Source organism: Schistocerca cancellata, chromosome 10, assembly GCF_023864275.1.
Source record: "Schistocerca cancellata isolate TAMUIC-IGC-003103 chromosome 10, iqSchCanc2.1, whole genome shotgun sequence".
In the NCBI taxonomy this organism is placed as follows: domain Eukaryota; kingdom Metazoa; phylum Arthropoda; class Insecta; order Orthoptera; family Acrididae; genus Schistocerca; species Schistocerca cancellata.
The window spans coordinates 67280367-67306923 of record NC_064635.1 but is presented as its reverse complement, the minus strand read 5'-3'; the positions used below and the strand labels follow the sequence as shown (position 1 = coordinate 67306923).

General features: G+C 42.5%; 1 protein-coding gene across 2 annotated transcripts in view; it reads right to left on the bottom strand.

Annotated features, from left to right (window-relative positions):
• Window positions 1-901: 901 nt before the first annotated feature.
• Window positions 902-26557, bottom strand: part of LOC126106621 (uncharacterized) — a 52109-nt gene continuing 26453 nt past the window's right edge. Inside the window, exons 2-4 of one of the 2 annotated variants that reach the window (XM_049912972.1) lie at window positions 25950-26117; window positions 4476-4700; window positions 902-1662 (exon numbers count right to left, since the gene is read on the bottom strand). In XM_049912972.1, coding sequence (XP_049768929.1) covers window positions 1357-1662; window positions 4476-4700; window positions 25950-26117 — 699 coding nt within the window. In that variant the 3' untranslated portion in view covers window positions 902-1356. The remainder of the gene's footprint in view (window positions 1663-4475; window positions 4701-25949; window positions 26118-26557) is intronic. The other variant, XM_049912973.1, reaches the window with a different exon arrangement.

The window sequence follows — 26557 nt, the reverse complement described above, 5'->3', positions numbered from 1 at the left end:
AACATAATATAACCTTCTGTTATACATAATTACAAAGAGTATTTAAAAAGGTTTTTTTTTCACTCAAAAACAAGTTCAGAGATGTTCAATATGGCTCCCTCCAGACACTCGAGCAATATCAACCCGATACTCCAACTCGTTCCACACTCTCTGTAGCATATCAGGCGTAGCAGTTTGGATAGCTGCTCTTATTTCTCGTTTCAAATCATCAATGGTGGCTGGGAGAGGTGGCCGAAACACCATATCCTTAACATACCCCCATAAAAAAAAAGAACAGATGCTTGCTGGATGCGTGCTAAATTTTCATCATTCGTTCTCGGCCGTCCAGAACTTTTCCCTTTGCACAAACACCCATTCTCTGTTAACTGTTTACACCAACGTTTAATACATCACCTATCAGGAGGTTTAACACCATACTTCGTTCGAAATGCACGCTGAACAACTGTCGTCGATTCACTTCTGCCGTACTCAATAACACAAAAAGCTTTCTGTTGAGCGGTCGCCATCTTAGCATCAACTGACGCTGACGCCTAGTCAACAGCACCTCAAGCGAACAAATGTACAACTAAATGAAACTTTATAGCTCCCTTAATTCGCCGACAGATAGTGCTTAGCTCTGCCTTTTGTCGTTGCAGAGTTTTAAATTCCTAAAGTTGTGGTATTCTTTCTGAATCACCCTGTAGCTTATCTGAACCACCTATAAATGAGCACTGTGCTTAAGTATACATACTACATGAAATTTCAGATTCTTCAGTTATAAGTTTATACCTGACACCGTACACCTAACATTTGCATGAGTAAACCAATACGTCTTGAAATTCTATCATTTTATCAACTGCATGCAATTATTTGATGTTAAATAAATAATAGATACTATTATTGTTATTATTATGTATTCATTTATTTCACTTGTTGCCCATACTAGGACCATAGTAAACTTACAACCATTATGACATATGCTCTCATTTTTTGGGATTTTGTTCATCAATTCACTGTGTGTCCATTGTAACATTTGCCTGCCAGTCTTATATAAGTTGTCTGTTACTAGTCTCAAATGTAACTGCAGCTCAGCCAGAGTCCTACAGTCAGAAGTTTCATAACCATCCACTACGAGTATTCCATATTCCACACCTGACACATTACAACATGTGGTCCTCGCTTCTCTTAAAACGGTACGACTTTGCATTCTACACGGATATCCATGGGCAGGTATGAGTGAGCTGGCAACCTCATCACCTCCCTTGGTGTGGTGATGTGCTCTAGGTCATCATGTCACCCGTTTGCAGATCCGGGCAGACATATTTTTAAGAAGAGGGGTGCGTCAAAAAATTCTTCACACCGGATAATCACGCAGCACTAAGTCTTCCTCGTGAAGTCCGAACTCCAGAACGAGACGGAGCTATCGGCTCCCGCAGCGACAATCACGCTCTCCGAATTCAATGACTCCAGGGGTCCCTCTGAGAAGGTGACGTCCTGCACAGAAGAGATGCCGTCGCCGTGTGGCAAGATGCCAAGTGGGCGGCCGGTGGACCACGAATACACGCGCACTGTCCCGTCACAGCAACCGACAGCCACGATTCTGCTTTTCGTGGCCGCAAATTCCGCTCGCTGTATGACGACACTCAGAGCTCCTCTATTTGTCATCTTCAGTGGGTGCTTCATCTGTCAACAGTAACAACATTAATTTGATTTTAAATTTGAACATTTTTGGTTAGGCTTTACCATGACAGTTACTGAAGTGTAAAGCCACACAAAAAAAACTAATCTTAACAAACAAATGTTACTTTCCAGACTGAATGATAAAAGCCAAAAGAAACACACACTTTACACACCTATCCTCAACAATGACGTAATATATACTGCAGAAGAAAAGCATTACTCTGCAAAGGACTGAAACAAGACATTTTGCTACTGCTGCTGATTATGTGTTTAAGGAGATTACACATCTGACAAGGAGAGATCCCCAGTCGTACGATCGAGTTTTATAAACCATGTAGGTACTAAAGAAGTAATATTTTACAGACTGGCTCCGTGGTGTAATAAGTAGCGTAAGGCCTTCATGTACAACACGTAGTGTGTTTGAATCGTGCCAGGTACTTTAAATTTCTTTTGTTTTACATTTTTATCAAAATTACTTTAAATATTATTTTTATTCAATTAAGTCATTTAAATTTATGTTTCTATCCCTTTCTTACATCATTTTAATCACCATATCAACTTCTTCATTTCCTCTCATTTTGCTTCCTCTCATTCTTTTTCTGCTTGAAATCTTTGTTCATGTGAATTTAATTAATTTTATACATAAATTTCAATTGAATTTCTTTCATTTTATCACCCTATTTTTTCGTCCACCTTATTGCATTCATTATTTCTATTCCTCATTTTGATTGAATTTCATTTTAATTATTTTTCCTTCTTTCATTTAAATCTTCATCTGTCTTATTCTGCTCATAGCGCAATAGCAATTTAGGTTATGTTTTAAATGTTTGTATGATGATCCCACCAAAAAAATTGCACATCTTGTAACAAAAAACACATTTTTGACACCACTGCACAGACAATATAGACAGCTTATTCCATCTTTGATGTTTTAACTGATATATCGGCAATTATTTAAATATCATAATAGATAAATATAATTAAACTCTGCTTTGCAAAAATTCTGAGTGGGAAAAGAATTATACGGAAAAGAGAGAGAACAAATGAAAAAAAATCTTATGTTTAAAATGATGTAACAAAGGAACAAAAATAAAAAAATACATTTAAACCAATTAACTGAATAAAATAATGTTCAAAGTCATTTTTGTCAAATTTTAAAAACAAAAAAATTCAAAATATATCACGAGATATGAATCCATTACACCATGCAACCAATCTGCAAGATACTACTTTTTTAAAGCTACTGAGCATCATGTAAAAATTCTGCAAATCTCTTTACCTTTTTTATACACTGCCAGTAAAAAATGCAACACCACAAGGACAAGGCCATTTTATTGACAATGGTGTGGCAGATAGTTCACCATTGTAGGACTGCATAATAAATTCAGGCCAAATGAATCATGTCAGCAAAGAGCGCCTGAACAGTTGTATCAATACACAGTTCCAATGGTCCTCTGTGACTCTAGTGCAACATGTGCCCAAATTTCTTCCCCAGATTACAATCAATCAGCCACTTACTCTCGAACAATGTGTCAATCTTAACGCATGTCTGTGCTACAACAACATCCTGACTCTGGCATACAGATGTGGTAACATTCCACAGAGCACTGCTGCAAGCATTGACAGTCCACCAATACACAGTGCCAACATCTGGAGTAATCTGTTGACGCATCCGTCAAACTTCCAGCAGGCCCACAATGTGACTCCATTCAAATTCTGAAGCTATTCAGCAGGATTATCTGCTCTGTGGTGGAGCATAGTTGTACCCTAGAATGAATGCTGCAATCACCTCTAAACTCGGCAGAGAGAGAGAGAGAGAGAGAGAGAGAGAGAGAGAGAGACGGCATGCGAACAACCCTCCTGTGCGCCACCTGGTAGCTGATGATGATGATGATAGCAAATGAATCAGTAACACTGCTACCTTCAGGATGCACATATTATATTCTGGTGCCACTGAACACAATTATTCAGGGTGTTGCACTCTTCCCACCCCTCCCCACACCATCCATGTATTTCATTTCGCTGACTTACTACATCTATTTTCAACCTTTGGAATTCCTTTTTCAATTTTTCATATATTTCCTGCACGGATTTCATTGTAGTTCCTTGGGTTTCCGGTGCATTTCATTTCTAAGTGAGTTATATTGCTACATTCCTTTCTTATTCAGAACATTTTTAAATTTTTTTCTTTAGTCATCTATAACCGAGCAAACAAGCCTACAACAAATTTTATTATAATTTCTATGATGATTAAATATAACAAAAAGATATCATTTTTATGTACATTATACCATGTGTTATGTTCAAATACTTGTTTGGTATTTTATTATTTGTTTGAGGTACTCCAGAGTCTCTCAGCAGATGTCCCTAGATCACAGTTGTGTTGCACGAAGCCACAAATTCTGTACGTAATGTCAGGGAGGACCTCTGAGTACTATACTGCACAAATTGCAAATGAAGCTTCAAGATAAAAATGTCAATAAAAAATTATAATGAAAACTCTTGCAAAGCCTTTAGTTTTTCAGAAGAAGCCTAGTATTCTCTCAAGACACATGTTTGTGCTTACATCAGTAATAAAAGTCAATTGTGAGTCACAACAATTATTTGAAAGAGAATAATATAAGAATATTAATTAATCATGATTCAAAAAGGGAACTAAACCAAGAATTTGTTGCACCACCCTTTCACTGTTATTATTTGCTTTGCAAACTTGGTAATACAGCCTTAAGTAGAATACATTTCATCTCCCAGTATTCGCTGCTCCCCAAGACTGAGGTAGTTATGAAAACTTTTAGGGCAATGTAAATGTGCTGTACCTCCAAGTGTTTCAGTGTCTGTCCATCTGTCGTGAATGTGCCCAGCGTGTCTGTCATTCCAGAGTACACACCACGTTTCATATTGATGTCAAAGTCTACAGCCACTGGTATAGAGTTACCCTCACATTCTTCATGTCTGTCCATTGGTTTCAAGCTGTGGCAGGGGTCACTAGGCTGTCGGATATCCCAAAGATGCATCACATTAGCTTCGTGCAAACTCACCACCTAGAAAATGTGAAAGGAGGACAGTAAGCAGAAATTCAGAATTTGTGCATGCATGCTATAAATCTACTGTTTTGAACAAGCCACCTTTTGTTCTCTGTTGAATGAATAAATTTATAATAGCTGATGCACAGTTGCAGAACATTTGTAACACATTTTTTCAAAGCATTTAGAGTCTTTAATTACAACAAAACTTTAAATAATAGTACTAGTTCACTTTAAAGACCAATTTAAAGTGCACTCTAAAAGATAATCTGCTTCACAGAACTGCAACCTGAACTCTACTGCAGCAACAGTACAATGTAACCTGTCAGGACAGTGGAGCCCTGTATGTGTGTTCTGTACTAGTTAGCTCTGGAAACGCTGCTAAGCTTTTGAACGACATTTTCCTTCAGTATCATTCATCAACTACTCAAAACAGCGACTATATTGTGAACTGTTACTGTAACTATTTATAAATTAAGAAAAATTTGAAAGGTAGGTCAGAATTAGCAACCTGAGCTCTTTGTGGGTCAGCAGCATAGAATGTCTAAGTGTACGTATGGTACTGACAAAGCTAAAAAAATATCACACACAATTTCCCCATAATACTATGGCAATGGCTGGCAACAGCAGACAGTGATATACAAAAATTTATTATGCATGGGATGGATGAACACATGTATGATGATGTAATAAATATCTTTTTGTACAGTTAAACCGAGTAATTATTTTTATAGTCCAACTGTGATGAGACATCCTAAATTGCCTGGAGGACAATTCACAGGTACAGAAGAAGGGATCAGTGGCTAAGGATTTATAGTGTCAGTGGTTACTGGAAATGAAAATAAGAGGTCAGGAAATCCTTCTTGTTAGCAGATGTCAATGAAAGTGATTTCTATATACTTGTGTGGACAGCAGGAGATGTGGGCAATCATCTTTGGGTGGTTAACTACAGGAGTGAGTCAAAGGAGTGCTGCGAAACACGAACTGGCAGTCACCTGATGGCAGGTAACCACTATCCCTGGACATACATAGTTTCGAGACCCAGTGTAAGAGAATCTAGGAATACATTACAGTCTACACTCTGTGCAAGCCATGCCATGGTCACAGTGGAGGATACCCTGTGCCACTACTTGCATTCCCTTTCCTGTTCCACTCACAAATGGAATCAGGGAAATACAACTGTCTATATGCCTCCATACAAGACGTAATTTTTCTCATATTATCTTGGTGTTCCTTACATGAAATGTACATTAGCGGCAGTAGAGCCATTCTGCAATCAGCCTCAAATGCTGGTTTTCTAAATTTTATAAATAATACCTCAAGAAAAGGATGTTGTCTTCCCTCCAGAGATTCCCATTTGAGTTCACGAAGCATCTCCATAATACTCATGTGCTGACCGAACCTTCCAGCAACAAATCTAGTGGCACACTTCTGAACTGCTTCGATGTCTTCCTCCAATCTGAGTTGGCAAGGAGCCCAAACACTTGAGCAGTACTCAAGAATAGGTTGCACTAGTGTCCGAAACGCAGTTTTTCCTAAAACTCTCCCAACAAACAGAAGTTGACTTTTTGCCTTCCCCACTACCAACATTACAAGCTCATTCCATTTCATATCACTTTGTAACATTACACCTGATATTTAACTGACGTGACTGTGTCAAGCAGCACAGTACTAATGTTGTATTCAAACATTATAGGATTGTTTTTGCTACTCATTTGCACAAACTCAGTGCTGGCAGGTCGACAGACACACAAACGAACACAAACACACACACAAAATTCAAGCTTTCGCAACAGACTGTTGCCTCATCAGGAAAGAGGGAAGAGGGAAGGAGAGGGAAAGACGAAAGGATGTGGGTTTTAAGGGAGAGGGTAAGGAGTCATTCCAGTCCCGGGAGCGGAAAGACTTACCTTAGGGGGAAAAAGGACGGGTATACACTCGCACACACACACATATCCATCCACACATATACAGACACAAGCAGACATATTTAAAGACAAAGAGTTTGGGCAGAGATGTCAGTCGAGGCAGAAGTGCAGAGGCAAAGATGTTGTTGAATGACAGGTGAGGTATGAGTGGCGGCAACTTGAAATTAGCGGAGATTGAGGCCTGGTGGATAACGGGAAGAGAGGATATATTGAAGAGCAAGTGCCCATCTCCGGAGTTCGGATAGGTTGGTGTTAGTGGGAAGTATCCAAATAACCCGGACGGTGTAACACTGTGCCAAGATGCGCTGGCTGTGCACCAAGGCATGTTTAGCCACAGGGTGATCCTCATTACCAACAAACACTGTCTGCCTGTGTCCATTCATGCGAATGGACAGTTTGTTGCTGGTCATTCCCACATAGAATGCATCACAGTGTAGGCAGGTCAGTTGGTAGATCACGTGGGTGCTTTCACACGTGGCTCTGCCTTTGATTGTGTACACCTTCCGGGTTACAGGACTGGAGTAGGTGGAGTGGGAGGGTGCATGGGACAGGTTTTACACCGGGGGTGGTTACAAGGGTAGGAGCCAGAGGGTAGGGAAGGTGGTTTGGGGATTTCATAGGGATGAACTAAGAGGTTACGAAGGTTAGGTGGACGGCGGAAAGACACTCTTGGTGGAGTGGGGAGGATTTAATGAAGGATGGATCTCATTTCAGGGCAGGATTTGAGGAAGTCGTATCCCTGCTGGAGAGCCACATTCAGAATCTGATCCAGTCCCGGAAAGTATCCTGTCACAAGTGGGGCACTTTTGTGGTTCTTCTGTGGGAGGTTCTGGGTTTGAGAGGATGAGGAAGTGGCTCTGGTTATTTGCTTCTGTACCAGGTCGGGAGGGTAGTTGCGGGATGCAAAAGCTGTTGTCAGGTTGTTGGTGTAATGCTTCAGGGATTCCGGACTGGAGCAGATTCGTTTGCCACGAAGACCTAGGCTGTAGGGAAGGGACCGTTTGATGTGGAATGGGTGGCAGCTGTCGTAATGGAGGTACTGTTGCTTGTTGGTGGGTTTGATGTGGACGGACGTGTGAAGCTGGCCATTGGACAGGTGAAGGTCAACATCAAGGAAAGTGGCATGGGATTTGGAGTAGGACCAGGTGAATCTGATGGAACCAAAGGAGTTGAGGTTGGAGAGGAAATTCCGGAGTTCTTCTTCACTGTGAGTCCAGATCATGAAGATGTCATCAATAAATCTGTACCAAACTTTGGGTTGGCAGGCCTGGGTAACCAAGAAGGCTTCCTCTAAGCGACCCATGAATAGGTTGGCGTACGAGGGGGCCGTCCTGGTACCCATGGCTGTTCCCTTTAATTGTTGGTATGTCTGGTCTTCAAAAGTGAAGAAGTTGTGGGTCAGGATGAAGCTGGCTAAGGTAATGAGGAAAGAGGTTTTAGGTAGGGTGGCAGGTGATCGGCATGAAAGGAAGTGCTCCATTGCAGCGAGGCCCTGGACGTGCGGGATATTTGTGTATAAGGAAGTGGCATCAATGGTTACAAGGATGGTTTCTGGGGGTAACGGATTGGGTAAGGATTCCAGGCGTTCGAGAAAGTGGTTGGTGTCTTTGATGAAGGATGGGAGACTGCATGTAATGGGTTGAAGGTGTTGATCTACGTAGGCAGAGATACTTTCTGTGGGGGCTTGGTAACCAGCTACAATGGGGCGGCTGGGATGATTGGGTTTGTGAATTTTAGGAAGAAGGTAGAAGGTAGGGGTGCGGGGTGTCGGTGGGGTCAGGAGGTTGATGGAGTCAGGTGAAAGGTTTTGTAGGGGGCCTAAGGTTCTGAGGATTCCTTGAAGCTCTGCCTGGACATCAGGAATGGGATTACCTTGGCAAACTTTGTATGTGGTGCTGTCTGAAAGCTGACGCAGTCCCTCAGCCACATACTCCCGATGATCAAGTACCACGGTCGTGGAACCCTCGTCCGCCGGAAGAATGACGATGGACCGGTCAGCCTTCAGATCACGGATAGCCTGGGCTTCAGCAGTGCTGATGTTGGGAGTAGGATTAAGGTTTTTTAAGAAGGATTGAGAGGCAAGGCTGGAAGTCAGAAATTCCTGGAAGGTTTGGAGAGGGTGATTTTGAGGAAGAGGAGGTGGGTCCCACTGTGACGGAGGACGGAACTGTTCCAGGCAGGGTTCAATTTGGATAGTGTCTTGGGGAGTTGGATCATTAGGGGTAGGATTAGGATCATTTTTCTTCGTGGCAAAGTGATACTTCCAGCAGAGAGTGCGAGTGTAGGACAGTAAATCTTTGACGAGGGCTGTTTGGTTGAATCTGGGAGTGGGGCTGAAGGTGAGGCCTTTGGATAGGACAGAGGTTTCGAATTGGGAGAGAGGTTTGGAGGAAAGGTTAACTACTGAATTAGGGTGTACCAGATTGTGTTGATTGGAATTTTGAGGTTTTGGAGGGAGTGGAGCTGGAAGTGGGAGATTGAGTAGATGGGAGAGACTGGGTTTGTGTGCAATGAGAGGTGGTTGAGGTTTGCTGGAAAGGTTGTGAAGGGTGAGTGAGTTGCCTTTCCGGAGGTGGGAAACCAGGAGATTGGATAGTTTTTTGAGGTGAAGGGTGGCATGCTGTTCTAATTGGCTGTTGGCCTGTAGGAGGATGCTCTGAATAGCCGGTGTGGATGTGGGAGAGGAAAGATTGAGGACTTTTATTAAGGATAGGAGTTGACGGGTGTGTTCATTGGCTGAGTTGATGTGTAGGTGAAGGATTAGGTGGGTGAGGGCAATGGATTGTTCAGTTTGGAACTGGTATAGGGACTGATGGGAAGAAGGGTTGCAGCCAGAGATGGGAACTTTAAGTGTGAGGCCTTTGGGGGTTATGCCAAATGTCAGACAAGCCTGAGAAAATAAAATATGCGAGCGTAATCTGGCTAGGGTGAAGGCATGTTTGCGGAGGGAATGTAAATAAAACTTAATGGGGTCGTTGTGGGGCTGTTGTGAGGGTGACATGGTATTAGAAGGTGGAAAGTTTAACATGAGGTTGAAATGAAAAAGAAAGATAGAAATATATGGGGAGAGATAAAGGTGAACTAGAAAGCAACTGGAGATCTGGTATGAAAAAAGGCGAAAAAGTGTTGGTTAAGTTGATCCTGTGGTGAACTAGGGTTAGTAGACAGCGATGTGCATAAAGGTTAGGTGGTTGTGTTGCCGCTAAATCACGTTAAAGGACGGAGAAATTCGGGAAAATTTCGAAAAAACGTATTAAAAGGAGTGGTGTTGTGGTGAAAGATTACGAAAAAGGGGCTAACAATTGTAGAAATAATGACGTTAAAACCTGTGGGGAGTGGCTAAAATGATCAGTGATGCGCGAAAAACGGAAGTGGAAATAAAGTGAAAGTTATTAGAAATAGCCGAAATGGTTGTTCTTCCGGCGGACAAGGGTTCCACGACCGTGGTACTTGATCGTCGGGAGTATGTGGCTGAGGGACTGCGTCAGCTTTCAGACAGCACCACATACAAAGTTTGCCAAGGTAATCCCATTCCTGATGTCCAGGCAGAGCTTCAAGGAATCCTCAGAACCTTAGGCCCCCTACAAAACCTTTCACCTGACTCCATCAACCTCCTGACCCCACCGACACCCCGCACCCCTACCTTCTACCTTCTTCCTAAAATTCACAAACCCAATCATCCCGGCCGCCCCATTGTAGCTGGTTACCAAGCCCCCACAGAACGTATCTCTGCCTACGTAGATCAACACCTTCAACCCATTACATGCAGTCTCCCATCCTTCATCAAAGACACCAACCACTTTCTCGAACGCCTGGAATCCTTACCCAATCCGTTACCCCCAGAAACCATCCTTGTAAACATTGATGCCACTTCCTTATACACAAATATCCCGCACGTCCAGGGCCTCGCTGCGATGGAACACTTCCTTTCACGCCGATCACCTGCCACCCTACCTAAAACCTCTTTCCTCATTACCTTAGCCAGCTTCATCCTGACCCACAACTTCTTCACTTTTGAAGACCAGACATACCAACAATTAAAGGGAACAGCCATGGGTACCAGGATGCCCCCCTCGTACACCAACCTATTCATGGTTCGCTTAGAGGAAGCCTTCTTGGTTACCCAGGCCTGCCAACCCAAAGTTTGGTACAGATTTATTGATGACATCTTCATGATCTGGACTCACAGTGAATAAGAACTCCGGAATTTCCTCTCCAACCTCAACTCCTTTGGTTCCATCAGATTCACCTGGTCCTACTCCAAATCCCATGCCACTTTCCTTGATGTTGACCTTCACCTGTTCAATGGCCAGCTTCACACGTCCGTCCACATCAATCCCACCAACAAGCAACAGTACCTCCATTACGACAGCTGCCACCCATTCCACATCAAACGGTCCCTTCCCTACAGCCTAGGTCTTCGTGGCAAACGAATCTGCTCCAGTCCGGAATCCCTGAAGCATTACACCAACAACCTGACAACAGCTTTTGCATCCCGCAACTACCCTCCCGACCTGGTACAGAAGCAAATAACCAGAGCCACTTCCTCATCCTCTCAAACCCAGAACCTCCCACAGAAGAACCACAAAAGTGCCCCACTTGTGACAGGATACTTTCCGGGACTGGATCAGATTCTGAATGTGGCTCTCCAGCAGGGATACGACTTCCTCAAATCCTGCCCTGAAATGAGATCCATCCTTCATTAAATCCTCCCCACTCCACCAAGAGTGTCTTTCCGCCGTCCACCTAACCTTCGTAACCTCTTAGTTCATCCCTATGAAATCCCCAAACCACCTTCCCTACCCTCTGGCTCCTACCCTTGTAACCGCCCCCGGTGTAAAACCTGTCCCATGCACCCTCCCACTCCACCTACTCCAGTCCTGTAACCCGGAAGGTGTACACAATCAAAGGCAGAGCCACGTGTGAAAGCACCCACGTGATCTACCAACTGACCTGCCTACACTGTGATGCATTCTATGTGGGAATGACCAGCAACAAGCTGTCCATTCGCATGAATGGACACAGGCAGACAGTGTTTGTTGGTAATGAGGATCACCCTGTGGCTAAACATGCCTTGGTGCACAGCCAGCGCATCTTGGCACAGTGTTACACCGTCCGGGTTATTTGGATACTTCCCACTAACACCAACCTATCCGAACTCCGGAGATGGGAACTTGCTCTTCAATATATCCTCTCTTCCCGTTATCCACCAGGCCTCAATCTCCGCTAATTTCAAGTTGCCGCCACTCATACCTCACCTGTCATTCAACAACATCTTTGCCTTTGCACTTCTGCCTCGACTGACATCTCTGCCCAAACTCTTTGTCTTTAAATATGTCTGCTTGTGTCTGTATATGTGTGGATGGATATGTGTGTGTGTGCGAGTGTATACCCGTCCTTTTTCCCCCTAAGGTAAGTCTTTCCGCTCCCGGGACTGGAATGACTCCTTACCCTCTCCCTTAAAACCCACATCCTTTCGTCTTTCCCTCTCCTTCCCTCTTCCCTCTTTCCTGATGAGGCAACAGTCTGTTGCGAAAGCTTGAATTTTGTGTGTGTGTTTGTGTTCGTTTGTGTGTCTGTCGACCTGCCAGCACTTTCATTTGGTAAGTCACATCATCTTTGTTTTTATGTGTGTATATATATCTAAAAAGAAAGATGATGAGACTTACCAAACAAAAGCGCTGGCAGGTCGATAGACACACAAACATACACACAAAATTCTTGCTTTCGCAACCAACGGTTGCCTCGTCAGGAAAGAAGGAAGGAGAGGGAAAGACAAAAGGATTTGGGTTTTAAGGGAGAGGGAAGGAGTCATTCCTATCCCGGGAGCGGAAAGACTTACCTTAGGGGGAAAAAAGGACAGGTATACACTCGCACACACACACATATCCATCCGCATATACACAGACAGAGATCTCTGCCCAAACTCTTTGCCCTTACAAATGTCTGCTTGTGTCTGTGTATATGCGGATGGATATGTGTGTGTGTGTGTGTGTGTGTGTGTGTGTGTGTGTGTGTGTGTGTGTGAGTGTATACCTGTCCTTTTTTCCCCCTAAGGTAAGTCGTTCCGCTCCCGGGATAGGAATGACTCCTTACCCTCTCCCTTAAAACCCAAATCCTTTTGTTGCTCACCCTGTCCGTCACTAATTTATGTATACACAGAAAAGAGGAGTCCTATCACACTTTTTTTTGACGATACCTTTGTCTCTGACAAACAGTCACCATCAAGGAAAACATACTGGATTCTGTCATTTCTCAAGTATTCATGCTGCTCACATATCTGGGAAACTATTGCATATGCTCATACCTTCGTTAACAGTGGTCTACCTAGTCAAATGCTCTCTGGATATTGTGTGAGACACAGGCAAGCTGAGTTTCACATGAGAATTTCTACATCCTCATTGATTTGTGGACAGAAGCTTTTTTGTTGCCCTTCATCCGGAGTTCTCAGTATGTCATGTGAGAAAAGGGCAAGCCTAGTTTCACACGAGTGATGCTTTCTAAAACTGTGCTGATTCATGGACACAAGTTTCTCAGTGTTAAGAAAGTTTATCATACTGGGAATATGTTCAAGTAGTCTGCAGCAAACGGATTTTATGGATACTTGCTCGCAATTTTGCGGGTCCGTTCTTTTACCCTTCTCATACTCAGGACTGTCCTGCTCTTTTTTCCACTCACTTGCAACATTGCACTCAGCAAGAGATTTGCAATAAATGCAAGCAAAGTAAGGGGTCAATGTCCTGAAGTACTCTGTAAAACCGAACTGGGATTCCTTATGGACCTGGTGACTTACTCGTTTTCAACTCTTTCAATTGCTTCTCTACACCAGGGAGTCTCTCTCAATTTAGGCGTCTGTCCAACTGTCAAACGATGGTGGGTTTGTACTACCCTCCTGCGTGAATGATTTCTTAAATGCAAAACCTAAAACTTCAGTTTTCCTTTTTCTGCCTTCTATCGCCACACCAGACTGATGCAAGAGTGACTGGATAGAAGTTTCAACCCGCTTAGCAATTTTACCTAGGACCCGAATATTCTTGCATTCTTGGCAAGATCTCTCACTAAGATATAACGATGGAAGCTGTTGAATGCTTCAGGCATTGATCTTCTTGCCGACACATGAATTTTTTACTAACTTTTGCCGGTCAAGAATTGCACATTCTTTCTTGAACAAACAGTACGTCTAACCCTACTTCCTCAGCATTTTCTGAATATTATTATTAAACCATGGTGAGTCTTTCCCATCCTCAATCCATTCACTTGGCACATACTTATCCATGGCACAATTTATACCATTTAAACTTTGCCCATGAATCCTCTACCCCCATAATACGGTACGTAAATGTCCAATCAATGTCTAATTGGAATACTAACAACTGCTTATGCATTACTTCAAGCATACATACTCTTCTAAATTACAGACCCATATCACTAACATCTATTTGCATTAAGATTTTGGAATATATACTGGGTTTGAACATTAGGAGTTAACCTGAAGAAAATTATTTATTGACAAACAGCCAGTGTGGATTCAGAAAATATTGTTCTTGTGAAACACAACTAGCTCTTTATTCTCATGAATTAATGAGTGCTGTAGACAGGGGGCATCAAACTGATTCCATATTTTAGATTTCCAGAAGACTTTTGACATCGTACCTCACAAACACCTTACAATCTAATTGGTGCCTATGGACTATCATCTCAGATGTGCAACTGGACTCATGATCTCCTGGCAGAAAGGTCACAGTTCGTAGTAACTGACGGAGGGTCATAGAGCAAAAGAGAAGTAATGTCTGGCATTCCCCAAGGAAGTGTTACAGGCTCCTTGCAGTTCCTGATCTGTATAAATGATTCGGGAGGCAATCTGAGTAGCACTCTTAGACTGTTTGCAGATGATGCTATCATTTATCATATTATAAAGTCATAAGATGATCAAAACCAAATGCAAAATGATTTAGACAAGATACCTGTTTGGTGAGGAAAGTGGCAATTGACTGGGAAACTGTGAAGTCATCTACACAAGTACCAAAAGGAATTCACTAAATGTTGTGTACACAATAAAGAACACAAATCTAAAGGCTGTCAATTCAACTTAGGGATTATAATTACGAACAACTTCAGTTGGGAAGATCACATAGATAATATTGTGGACAAAGCTAACCAAAGACTATGATTTACTGGCAGAACACAGAAAATACAACATGCCTACTATTCAGATTGCCTACACTACACTTTCACATCATCTTCTGGAGTATTACCATACGGTGTGCAATCTGCATCACACAGGATCGACAGAGGACATCAAAAAAGTTCAAAGAAGGGCAGCTCGTTTTGTATTATTACGAAATTGAGGAGAGAGCAACACGAATGTGATACATGATTTAGAGTGGTAATCATTGAAACAAAGACATTTTTCATAGTGGGAGAATCTTCTAATGAATTTTCAATTAACCACTTTCTCTGCAGAGTGTGAAAATATTTTGTTGACACCCACCTACATGGGGAGCAATGATCATCATAATAACATAAGACAAATCAGAGCTCACACAGAAAGATTTAAGTGTTGTTTTTTCCCTGCACGTGGTTTGAGAGTGGAACGGTAGAGAAATAAATTGAAGGTGGTTCGATGAACCCTCTGCCAGCAACTTAATAGTGAATTGCAGAGTATTTATATAGATGTACATATACATGTAGATTGCATTCATGAACCAACTGTGCGAGACAGGTTTTGGAAAATGTGTTCAAAAGCAATTGACAAGACCCTCTATCCGTACTACCTGAAATTAACCCAAAGACGTCCCAGTCTATACTCAGTAAATTGAAGTCGCTCACAAATAATATTGTATTATCTGTGTATTACTGCAAGCTGGCACAGACTTTCTTTAAATGACTCTACAACTGCTATGGTGGAATCAGATGACCAGTAAAGACATCCGATAAGTAACTTTAGTCTACATAGGACTGCTATTCGCAACTAGATAACTTAACAGTCAGACTCAATTTCGACCACGATAGACACAATATTTTTGTCGACTGTCATGAACACTCCTCTCCTAGGAGATCTACTCTGTCTTTTCGATATACGTTCCAAGCCTCACTAAATATTTCAGGTTTCAGCCAACTATTGGTTCTGAGAATAATTCGAGTGGGCCAGTTTTCCTGGAGGGCAATACATTCTGGAACCTTGTTGGGAATACTCTGACAATTTACCATTAAAATTTTGACAGTGGAAGTGCCTCCACTTTATATGTGGTCTTATTTTACTCTCTGTGTATTGATTGGCAAATGTTTATCAGAAGTCCTCAAACTACAGTCTAGCCTAAACAATCTCCATGTGTACACAAGTACTTTGCTACCCGAGAAACTGCTTCCTTTGCATGATACAAACCTGTCCAGGTGTGGTAGAACAGGACAGGCAACAAACTTTGGCAGAACTAACATGAGACTTCAATGCTGGGCAGAATACAAATGTTTGTGGACACACAGTGCACCCAGCACTCCTAAGGAAACATTCACATAATCCCCAATTTCTTCCATCTTATCTAAAGATCATCATCTTCCCTCCAGGGATTCCCATTTGAGTTCCCGAAGCATCTCTGTAATACTTGCATGTTGTTCGAACCTACCAGTAACAAATCCAGCAGCTCGCCTCTGAATCAAGGTGAGTCCTAAATTCTCCAACCTATAACACAGGTCCAGAAATCAGCAGCTAAGATGGTCACATAATTAAAGGAACCTTTTGGCTGACGTCTTCCACTCAGTTCCAAAACCAAACAGCCTTGATCAAGTCTGGGAATGATGTTGTGAAATCCGAGCTCTGCTCGCACCCTGCAAGCGAGGCCAGCAGCCTTCACCATTTCTGCCAGTCACCCGTACAAACTGAAGGTGGCCACAGAACCCAAGCGATAGGTGTCACTGGTGCTGAAGTGAGCCACAACTTGCAGATGACTGTAACCCCTGCATTGTCAATAGGCAGAGGCAGGGTCTACTCAACCTCTTGGCTGAGGCCCCACAGCAGACATACTGAGCACACATTGAACTTCTTTCCAGCCCTGGACACACCTAAGTAACTAGCAAACCTCTTCTTCCATGTGCCAGCTATTACTCTGCTGAGGGAGCCCCCACCTGACCACTTATAGGGTGATCGGGAGAGGCTAGAGGGCCAGCCTCCACTTTGACACACCACCTCGCGTGACAACTGCACAACAATGTGCCACTCAATCCTGCGTCGGGCACATGAGAAGAGTATTCTGTGTGTTCAGGTGTGACAGCCATCTCCGTTGTTTTGTTAATCCTACCTTCTATTTTAAAAATAAATTTCTCTCCCTTCAATGCTATTTTGAAATCTATCCCGTCTTATGCAACCTTCCACAGAGCTGAGGAGTCTCATTTCTGATCTGTTTATTTCACTAGCAGGATTAGTTTTCTTCACCCACATCTGTTGGTAGTATAGAAAAACTCACACAGCCACCTATTAATAAAATTTCATTCTGTTCTTGTATTCCTATATCAAGTTCTTCGTGTAGTTCAATGATCAGAATTTCTTTTGGAAATTGAAGAAGCCTGACAGAAGATGGAGGCGCTCTGCAAAGACTGACGACAGGCTCTTGACATTACCAAATATAATCTAACAGACGTGGATACCTGTAGAAACATTACCGCAGATACACAGTGAACTTCAGCCTTTACCTTTTTTTTTCATAGAATCATCTTTATAGGATGTCAAACAATGGAAAATCCAGGATGGAATGTAACAATATTATGAATAGGAAAGTTGGTACTCACCATACAGCAGAGATGCTGGGTTGCAAATAGGCACAACAAAAAGACTCACAATTAAAGCTTTCGGCCATGCGCCTTCATCAACAATACGCATGTGTGTGTGTGCGTGCGCGCGCGCGCGCACTCACACGCACGCGCGCCCACACAAACACACCCACACACACACACACACACACACACACACACACAGACACAGACACACACACACACACACGACTCAGCACCTCTTTATAGGATGTGTCAGCTATAAAATGTGAGATGACACACACACACACACACACACACACACACACACACACGACTGTGTGTGTGTGTGTGTGTGTGTGTGTGTGTGTGTGTGTGTGTGTGTGTGTGTGTTTTGAGCCTATCTGCGACTCAGCACCTCTTTATAGGATGTGTCAGCTATAAAATGTGAGATGACCAGAAGGTTAGAAAAATATATGCACAATGGAGTATGCGGTGACTGTTTCCAATGTCTCTCTGATTTTTTCCGTGTCACAAACACAGAGGACACGACAAAGGGAGAATCGAGCACAGATGACAGCCTAGGGATGCAACAGAAAAGTGAGCCTCCTAGCAGCCAGTGAAGTGACGGTAAATCCTCACTGTCGATCACACTAGGGGGAAAATACTTATTAAAATATTCCGGGCATTATGCTGACATATTTTAGTAAGCATGTCGCTTCCACATATGAAAATGTACATTTTACACAGGGATAAATGTTCAGAGGTAACGATGCTGCAAGTTCACCAAATTAAATCTCTACAGATCAGGAACAATTGATGAACCTTTCTTTCCTCTGGCTGTATTAGATGAATGTACTCCCTTTGTGACAAAAGTTCCAGGACTGGTTTTCTCTTATTTCTGAGTTTGCAATACTAAAAAGGAACAAATGTTATTTGCATGTGTATCCACAAAATGATCTTGGCCATATTTCCACACAAACTCACTAGGTGGCAAGGCTGTGCTTGGCAATACTCTGCCTGGGTTCCTGGCACGTTAGTTACAGTGACAGTAGATGCAGATTGTGTCAAAGAATGAACACTCAAGTTCTGCATAGTCTCAGGGAAAGTCCTAGCATAATGTGGACATGATTAGGCAAGCATATGCAGGCAATGCACTTTCAGAATGTCGTATTTTTGAGTGGCACAAAAAGTTTTGTGAAGGCAGAGATTCAGTCCAAGATGGCCCCAGAGATGGCCGCCCATCTAAAATAAATACTATTGTGAATGTGAAGCACGGAAGGCAGTTATTGTGAGAAGGTCATTGTGTAACAGCACGTGCGATATCACAAGAGCTTAATTTGAATCGTGACACCCTTGTGATGTGTGTCTTAAGTTTTTACATGAAGATTTAGGAAAACGGAAACTTAATGCAAAGCTCGTCCCTCACATATTAACAGATGAGCAGAAAGAGGAAAGATGAGGAAGTGCACCTAAACTGTTGGACAGAGCCAGATGTGATCCAACACTTCTGTCAAACATTATTGCTGTAAGGCATCAGAGTGCTGAATGGCGGAGTCCTGGATCACCAGCCTCAAAGTCAAATGACAAAGTTCCAAAACAAAGACAATGTTGATCGCTTTCTTTGGTAGTAAAGGATTGGTTTGACATGAGCACATTCCTCCAGGTCAAACAGTGAACTGAAATCTTTACATCAAAGTCTTGAAACATTTGTGACAAACAACTCGACATTGCTACCCTGATTTGTGGCATTCTAGGGACTGGTTCTTACTGCACGATAATTCAAGACCCCACACTGCTTCACCTGTTACCAAATATGTGGACAGAAATTCTTTTATTGCCTCTCCATATCCGCTATATTCGCCCAACATCTCGCCTTCTGATTTTTTCTTGTTTCTGCGAGTGAAAAGGCGACTGAAAGGAAAGCTTCATCGAAGTATTGTAAACATCCAGTGGGCTGTGACAAATGAGCTTAGGATCATTTCTTGGTATAATTGCAATTTTGTATTTTTTTTAAAAAAAACTCTCCTAGAATTTTTCTAAGAAAGGTACTATCGAAGGAGAATATTGTCAACATCTTTAAAGTAACTTGATGTAGTTGAAAGAAGCATGATAAAATATATCTGTAATTGGAATGTGTAGCATTAGGAGAGTTGAGCTGATTATTTCATTTACAGGACAAAGATCATGTATGTAAGACTTATATAAACTACTCCCAAGATCACACACACACACACACACACACACACACACACTGCAATGTATTCAGAAATTATTTAAAGTAATACCATGAAAGGAAAGATATTACCTGCAAAAGTCTGATCTGGGCTAGTGTTAGATGTGGGCTTTGTTAAGTGCCCAAGTTCTGAATAGGTAAATCCAAAAGACATTAAATAAATCAAACAATTATTTCTTTGTAAATTGTTTTTGTTTTTTTGACAATCTCCCATTAAATGAGAGAAAACTGTAGTAAATGATTTTCACGTGCTGAATCATAGTATCCAAATTTATGTTTTGGAGGAAAGCATCACAATTTTATGTGAGGATGCTTTGTGAGGCCCCCCCCCGCCCTTCCTGCCTTGCATTCCTCCTCTGACTTTGGCCATCCTGGTTTTGTTTTCCTACATTACTTCAGGCAAATGCTGGGATGGCCTCTACTATAGGGCAATGGCGGACTACCTGTTCCATTCTTGTCGAACTAGACCAGTAACTATGTAAATGGCTATGAAGGAATTTTTTGTTCATAATTTATGGTATTATAACATGTTCAATATCTTTGTACAAGTTATCCATTGTAAATAAAACTGCTGATCCTTACTATCACCACCACCACCACCACCACCACCGTGCTTTCAGTACAGATTGGGTTACATACTCGTCACTAGATAAGGTGCGGGCATGCTAGAGCAGTGTATATCCTTATATACATCTTCCTTTTAGTAACTGAGCAAAGTTCTAGAATAGAGGCACGAAGGGAGCTTAATTTGGAAATGCAATCCAAAATGTGAGACAAGAAGCAAATTTCTAAACTTGGAATTAGAGTTCTAAAATAGTATGCAGAACTGGAACCCTGCAAATATTGAAGTGGAACTAAGTATATGCCAATTTTTTTATTAACACTATGAGGACCGGCAGCTTAGACACACTCTTGGTCCAGCACTTTTTTGTAATGTCACTGGCACGTTTCTATTTAAGATATCTTGAAACAGATTTATTTTAAACATTTATTTTAATTACGTTGGTTGATGACAAAATTAGTAACAACAAACATAAAATGTATGATTTCAGTTTCACAAAAAATGCATTTTTTAGTTTTGTGTAAATTCACAGGTAATTAGCTTCAGTGTGGAAGATTTTGAAGCATTCTGGACTGCAGTGTGGTACATTGCAGCCTGGACACCACCAGCTGGTTTCCTGCTTTACCACAACAATCCTCCCCCCCCCCCCCCCCCCCCCCAGAGCAAACACACTCTAGTTGGCCGCTCCTTCTTCTCAGTGGCTGGAATTTTTTCTACAAAGTGTCGTCCTAGAAGTCTGATGCTGTGTGTTTCACTAGGAACATTGTCTAGTGCCAAAGTTGTAGCTTTGTGAAACAGTCCTTCACCAGTTTGTAGTAGAAAAGTGGAAAAACGGCACCACCTCCTTTGAGCAGGAGTGCTGGTTTCCCAGTATAACACATTTGTTGCAGCCATTGTAAGTATGTGGAAGAACAGTTTCTTCCACCACTTCATCTGTTTCCTCCTAAATGCATAGTAAGAAATCATTTGCATATAGCAGGTCAGCAACTGGAAGCAGTTAATTCCATAAATTATCTGGGAGTAGGCATTAGGAGTGATTTAAAATGGAATGACCATATAAAATTAATTGTCGGTAAAGCAGATGCCAGATTGAGACTCATTGGAAGAATCCTAAGGAAATGCAGTCCGAAAACAAAGGAAGTAGGTAACAGTACACTTATTCGAACACTGCTTGAATACTGCTCACCGGTGTGGGATCCGTTCCAGCTAGGGTTGATAGAAGAGAGAGAGAAGATCCAACTGAGAGCAGTGCGCTTCGTTACAGGATCATTTAGTAATCGCAAAAGTGTTACAGAGATGATAGGTAGACTCCAGTGGGAGACTCTGCAAGAGAGACGCTCAGTAGTTCGGTACAGGCTTTTGTTGAAGTTTCGAGAACATAACTTCACCGAGGAGTCAAGCAATATATTGCTCCCTCCTACGCATATCTTGCAAAGAGACCATGAGGATAAAATCAGAGAGATACGAGCCCACACAGAGGCATACCAACAATCTTTCTTTCCACGAACAATACGAGACTGGAATGGAAGGGAGAACCGATAGAGGTACTCAAGGTACCCTCCGCCACACACCGTCAGGTGGCTTGCGGAGTATGGATGTGGATGTAGATGTAGATGTAGACCCCTGTTTTGTAATTATTAGTGTCAAGAATGGCATCTTGTTTTGATTTTACTTTGCTACCTTCCTGTGTATGAACAGATGTGTCAGAGCTGGTCATTTTGTGCATAATGGACAGGCATAGTACATCTCTTGTGTCTTTCCACTTCAAAGCAGATGATTCCTCCTCATTGACACAAACTCATACATTTTCAGTCTTTTGGAAACAATTTCATTTTGCTGGTGAACTATAAAATCTGTCCATGTAAACAGTGTGGCATTTTCCCAGGTAATCTGCTAGCAACCTCTCAACTAATGGTATTATGGAGTTATCTTGTGTTCCTTTACCAGCATGCACCTCCAATCTAAGAACATAACTAGTTTTGGAATCACACACAATAAACATCTCGATTCCACACTTGTCAGGTTCATTTTTTTATGTGAACCCAAAATACCACTCTTCCACAAAAACCACACTTGCCTTCGCCAATAGTGAGGTTTTCTGATGGGTAAAATGATTTTTGTGATTCTAATAAGAAAAGACCATGATTGGCTTGATTTTATGCATGGGTCATGCTGAAGTTGACTTTTCGGAATGTAAGTTGCGTTGTCATTCAAATGCAGGTTTGATAATATTGCCTTGAACCTGTTTCTGGCCATAACAGAATCAGGGAAAGGAATTGAAATAAAAATGTTGGTAGACCAGTAATCTGTCAGTTTTGGTTTTTTCACATGACGCATGTATAAATATACCAAAAAACAAATACATTTCATGCAGCTTTACTCCCACTCACGAACTACAAAAACTGTGAGGCTTTACCCTGGAAGCTGCTTTGAATTTGTCATAAACAGACTCTGCATATCTGTTTGTTTCGGATTTTGTGTGTTTCATTATGGAATCAGGGAAAAAGATCGAAAACACATCGAGAGGAGTGGAATTCTCATGAACTCTACAAATTGTGGCACAGCAGGCTGATCATCAGCAAATTTCCAGCCTAATTCGGCGTCAGTGGGTTTTTTCCCATGAAATTTGTTGCCTCTTTGTTGGAGGTACAGACAGCTGTGTTGCAGCCAACGCCTGTGTTGCAGAGGATGTACTTTGTTCAGTAAACACCAGCTGCACAGATGCAGGCTCATCAGATTCCTCTGCAAGATAGACGAGATGAACAGAAATAATTTTCTGCTAACTGAAGCAATTCGAGCAATATAAGTCGCAATAATAATATTGAAGAAAAACTGCACTAGACAGTTCCTTACCTGTATCTGAATCCTCTTCATTCTCTTCACAGTCAGACATTTCCCACTCAGAACCAGAATTGTCCAATTCTTCTTCTAAGGCTTCTAAAATTTCTTTCTCACTCAGAAAACGTGTCATATTTGAGAGAAAAATTAACAAGAAATGGCAAACAGTAACAAGAATATTTGAAACTCACAGCTACACCAGTGCACAATGGTGCAGGGTGTCATAGAAGCTGCTGTGTGTGTCTTGCCGTTTGTTTTGACGTACTTCTAAAACCAGAACACAGAGGGGAGCAGCAGTCAAGGCACATACAGGCAGGTGTTCCCAGCAGCACTACCACAGTAGCCGGCCTGCTTCCGGATGGCTAATAGGCGGTGAGTGGTGTACAACAGCCGCCTGACCTATGCTCGGGTGCAGTCATTTCGAAGCAGTTCTGTGGCCCAACCTATGCTAGGGCTCGGTCACCAAAGTGTTAAGGGATACATTTCATTTCCGTAAGGGCTCTTGTCCACAATTATTACTGTGTCATGTGCATTTACACATATATTACTAGCTTAGCACCTGCTGCTTCCCTCACGTATACTGTATGGTCTTCACAGTTCACGAAAGTTTCCCTTTCCCTGGCTAAAACCCAGTCCCACACCCAATTACTTAAATGTGGCTTGAACCATGGAATCCCCCAACGTCCTAACCATAAAAATTTCCTTTCTCTGGATACCACCCTTCCTTTCACAATAACCTTCACCTTTTCAGATTCTGCCAATCCCCTGCCCTCACAAACCTGGTACTGCAAAAACACATCTCCACAGCAAATGCGTCCCAGAACCACCTCTGCTCCCTTTGCAAGAAAACGCTACTGTACAACCTCTGCTACATACTGCACACCTCTGAAATTGAGTCCCTTGCCCTCCAGCATCTGGAGGAGCATTCCAGACAATCACCATAAGTTATCCAACTGCTAACATCCTACTGCCACCTTTGGGCACCACTGTCCAACCCTTACCCCACACACAGTGACCTTCCCGGTCCATCTCTCACAGCACCTAAAACCCTGCCTAACTGACCTTTTCAGCTTGCCACATTCCCAAAACTCCCTACCAACACTCCCCCAAACACACTGCCGAAACATTTCCTTAACACTGTTGTTAACCTTTTCACCAAAACTCTCAGCCTCACAAAAATTTCAGTCCTATCCAAAGGCCTCATCTTTAGCCCTACACCCAAATTTAACCACACTGGATTTGTCAAAGACCTACTCTCCTTCGCCTGATTCCTGCAATGGAAACACTTCTTTCCCACCAATCCCTCCTACCGAACCCAATCTAATCCCGACACTGAAACTTGTCTTTTCCGGTTCATACCACCAGCCAACCATGACTCTCCCATGTAGCTACTTGCTGGTCACTTTCCAGGAATTCCTTATTTCCAGCTTGGCCTCACCACCCTTCCCAAGGTCTCTCCCTCAGAACACCAACCTTTCAGAAGAAGAAGAAGAAGAAGAAGAAAGAATAGCAATAAAAAACTGCAAAACAAATCTTGACCTAACCATCCAACCTGCAGACAGAGGTACCATCACTGTTATGAACTGCAGTGACTACCTGGCAGAAAGCCTCTGCCAATTATCTGACTCCCATCCCAAAAGTCCAACACAACCTCAAATCCGTGCTCAAAGCCTTTGACCCTTCCCAGAACCTCTCCCCTGAATCCATTTCCCTCATCACCCCTGCGGTACTCTGCATACTCACCTTATACATACTCCCCAAAATCCATAAACCCAACAATCCTTGATGCCCCATTGTAGCTTGTTATTGTGCTCACACTTTTGAAAGGATTTTGGCCCTCATTGAGTAACATTCCAAAACAACTGCCCGTAACCTAGCATCCCACATCAAAGCTACTAACCAGTTCCTTCACTGATTCCACCCCTTTACGTCCTCGATCCCTACTCGTCTGTGTTGACGCCACCTTCCTAAACGCCAACACTCCTCATGTTCATGGTCTTACTGCTATTGAACACCAATTTTCCCAACAGCCTTCAGACACGAAAAGCACTACCTCATTCCTCATACATCTTACTAACTTTATCCTAACTCACAACTACTACCCCTCTGAATGGAAGGTATGCAAACAAATCCATGGCATTGCCATGGACACCCACATTGCATCCCCTATGCCAACCTGTTTATGGGACAGCTAGAGGATACCTTCCTAGCCTCCCAAAATGCCAAACCCCTAGTCTGGTTCAGGTTAACTCAACACCTTCTCTCCCATTCACTCCATCTGATCCTCCTCAACGCAGCATACCACCTTCCTTGACATTGATCTCCTCCTCTCTGATGGCTCCATCCACACCTCTGTCCACATTAAACCCACCAACCACCAAAAGCACCTGTATTTCGCCAGCTGTCATCACCTTCACACCAAAAATTGCTCCCATGCAGCCTGACCATCAGGAGATAGAATATCTAGAGAGACAAGAATTTCCTTGTCCAGTATGCTGAGGGGTGTCAAAGTCCTTCACAGGCACACACTACTCCCCAGACCTAGTCCGCAAACAGACCTCCATGCATTTCCCCTCTCACCCCAAATCATCCCACCACCCTCAAAAACTAGCCACAAAAGAGTACCCCCTTGGTCACTAAATATCAAAGTGGACTGAACAGCTGAACCACATCATACGTCACAGCTTTGATTACGTATCATCATAGCCTGAAACGAGGGACATCCTAGCCAAGATCCTTACCATCCCTGCTACAGTTGTGCTCCAACATGCACCCAACCCCCACCACATCCTAGTCCATCCCTATGTCACTCCCAATTCCAACAATCCCTGCCCCTTGCCACAGGGGAGGGAGGGAGGGAGGGAGGGAGGGAGGGGTTGCCCCTCCACACACATACGCACAGAGAAATTATAACATTTCACCTTAACAAATGTCATAAAATAATAGTACAGAGTGCAAACCTTATTAGGTCCCGCCGCTGAGAAGCACGTCACAATCCCAGCTGCAGTCCTTTCAGTTTCCGGGAGTTTTAGCTGACACACCTCTGTAAACTTCCCTTCACTTACACTATACACGGCTAGCTCTGAACGGCCGGCTGGACAACCTACAGCACGTGACACACCGTCAACCTACAGAAAATATGGCACACATTACATATGTGAGATAATGATACATAAGTCAGCTTCTTGAAAGCTACAAAATGGAAAATCGTGTAAAAGTACTAGAATGAGGAAGTGGCTTATTTCACATGGAATGGAAGAAACGAGGTCTTGTAAATACAACATAATAATATACTACAGGGTGAAAACAATGACTAAGATATGATTTTGGGAACATGATTAAAATATTCGTAAACAGGGATAATGTTTCTTCTGAGGTAGTTTTAGTTAAGATATTTAATTGGCTCTTTAACAAAAAATATTAAGAGGGAAGTTACCAATCAGATGAAAGAACTACAGTAATGTAATAAATGTTGTTGTTCTCTTCAGTCCAAAGACTGGTTTGATGCAGCTCTCCATGCTGCTCTATCCTGGGGAAGCTTCTTCATCTTTGAATAATTACTGCAACC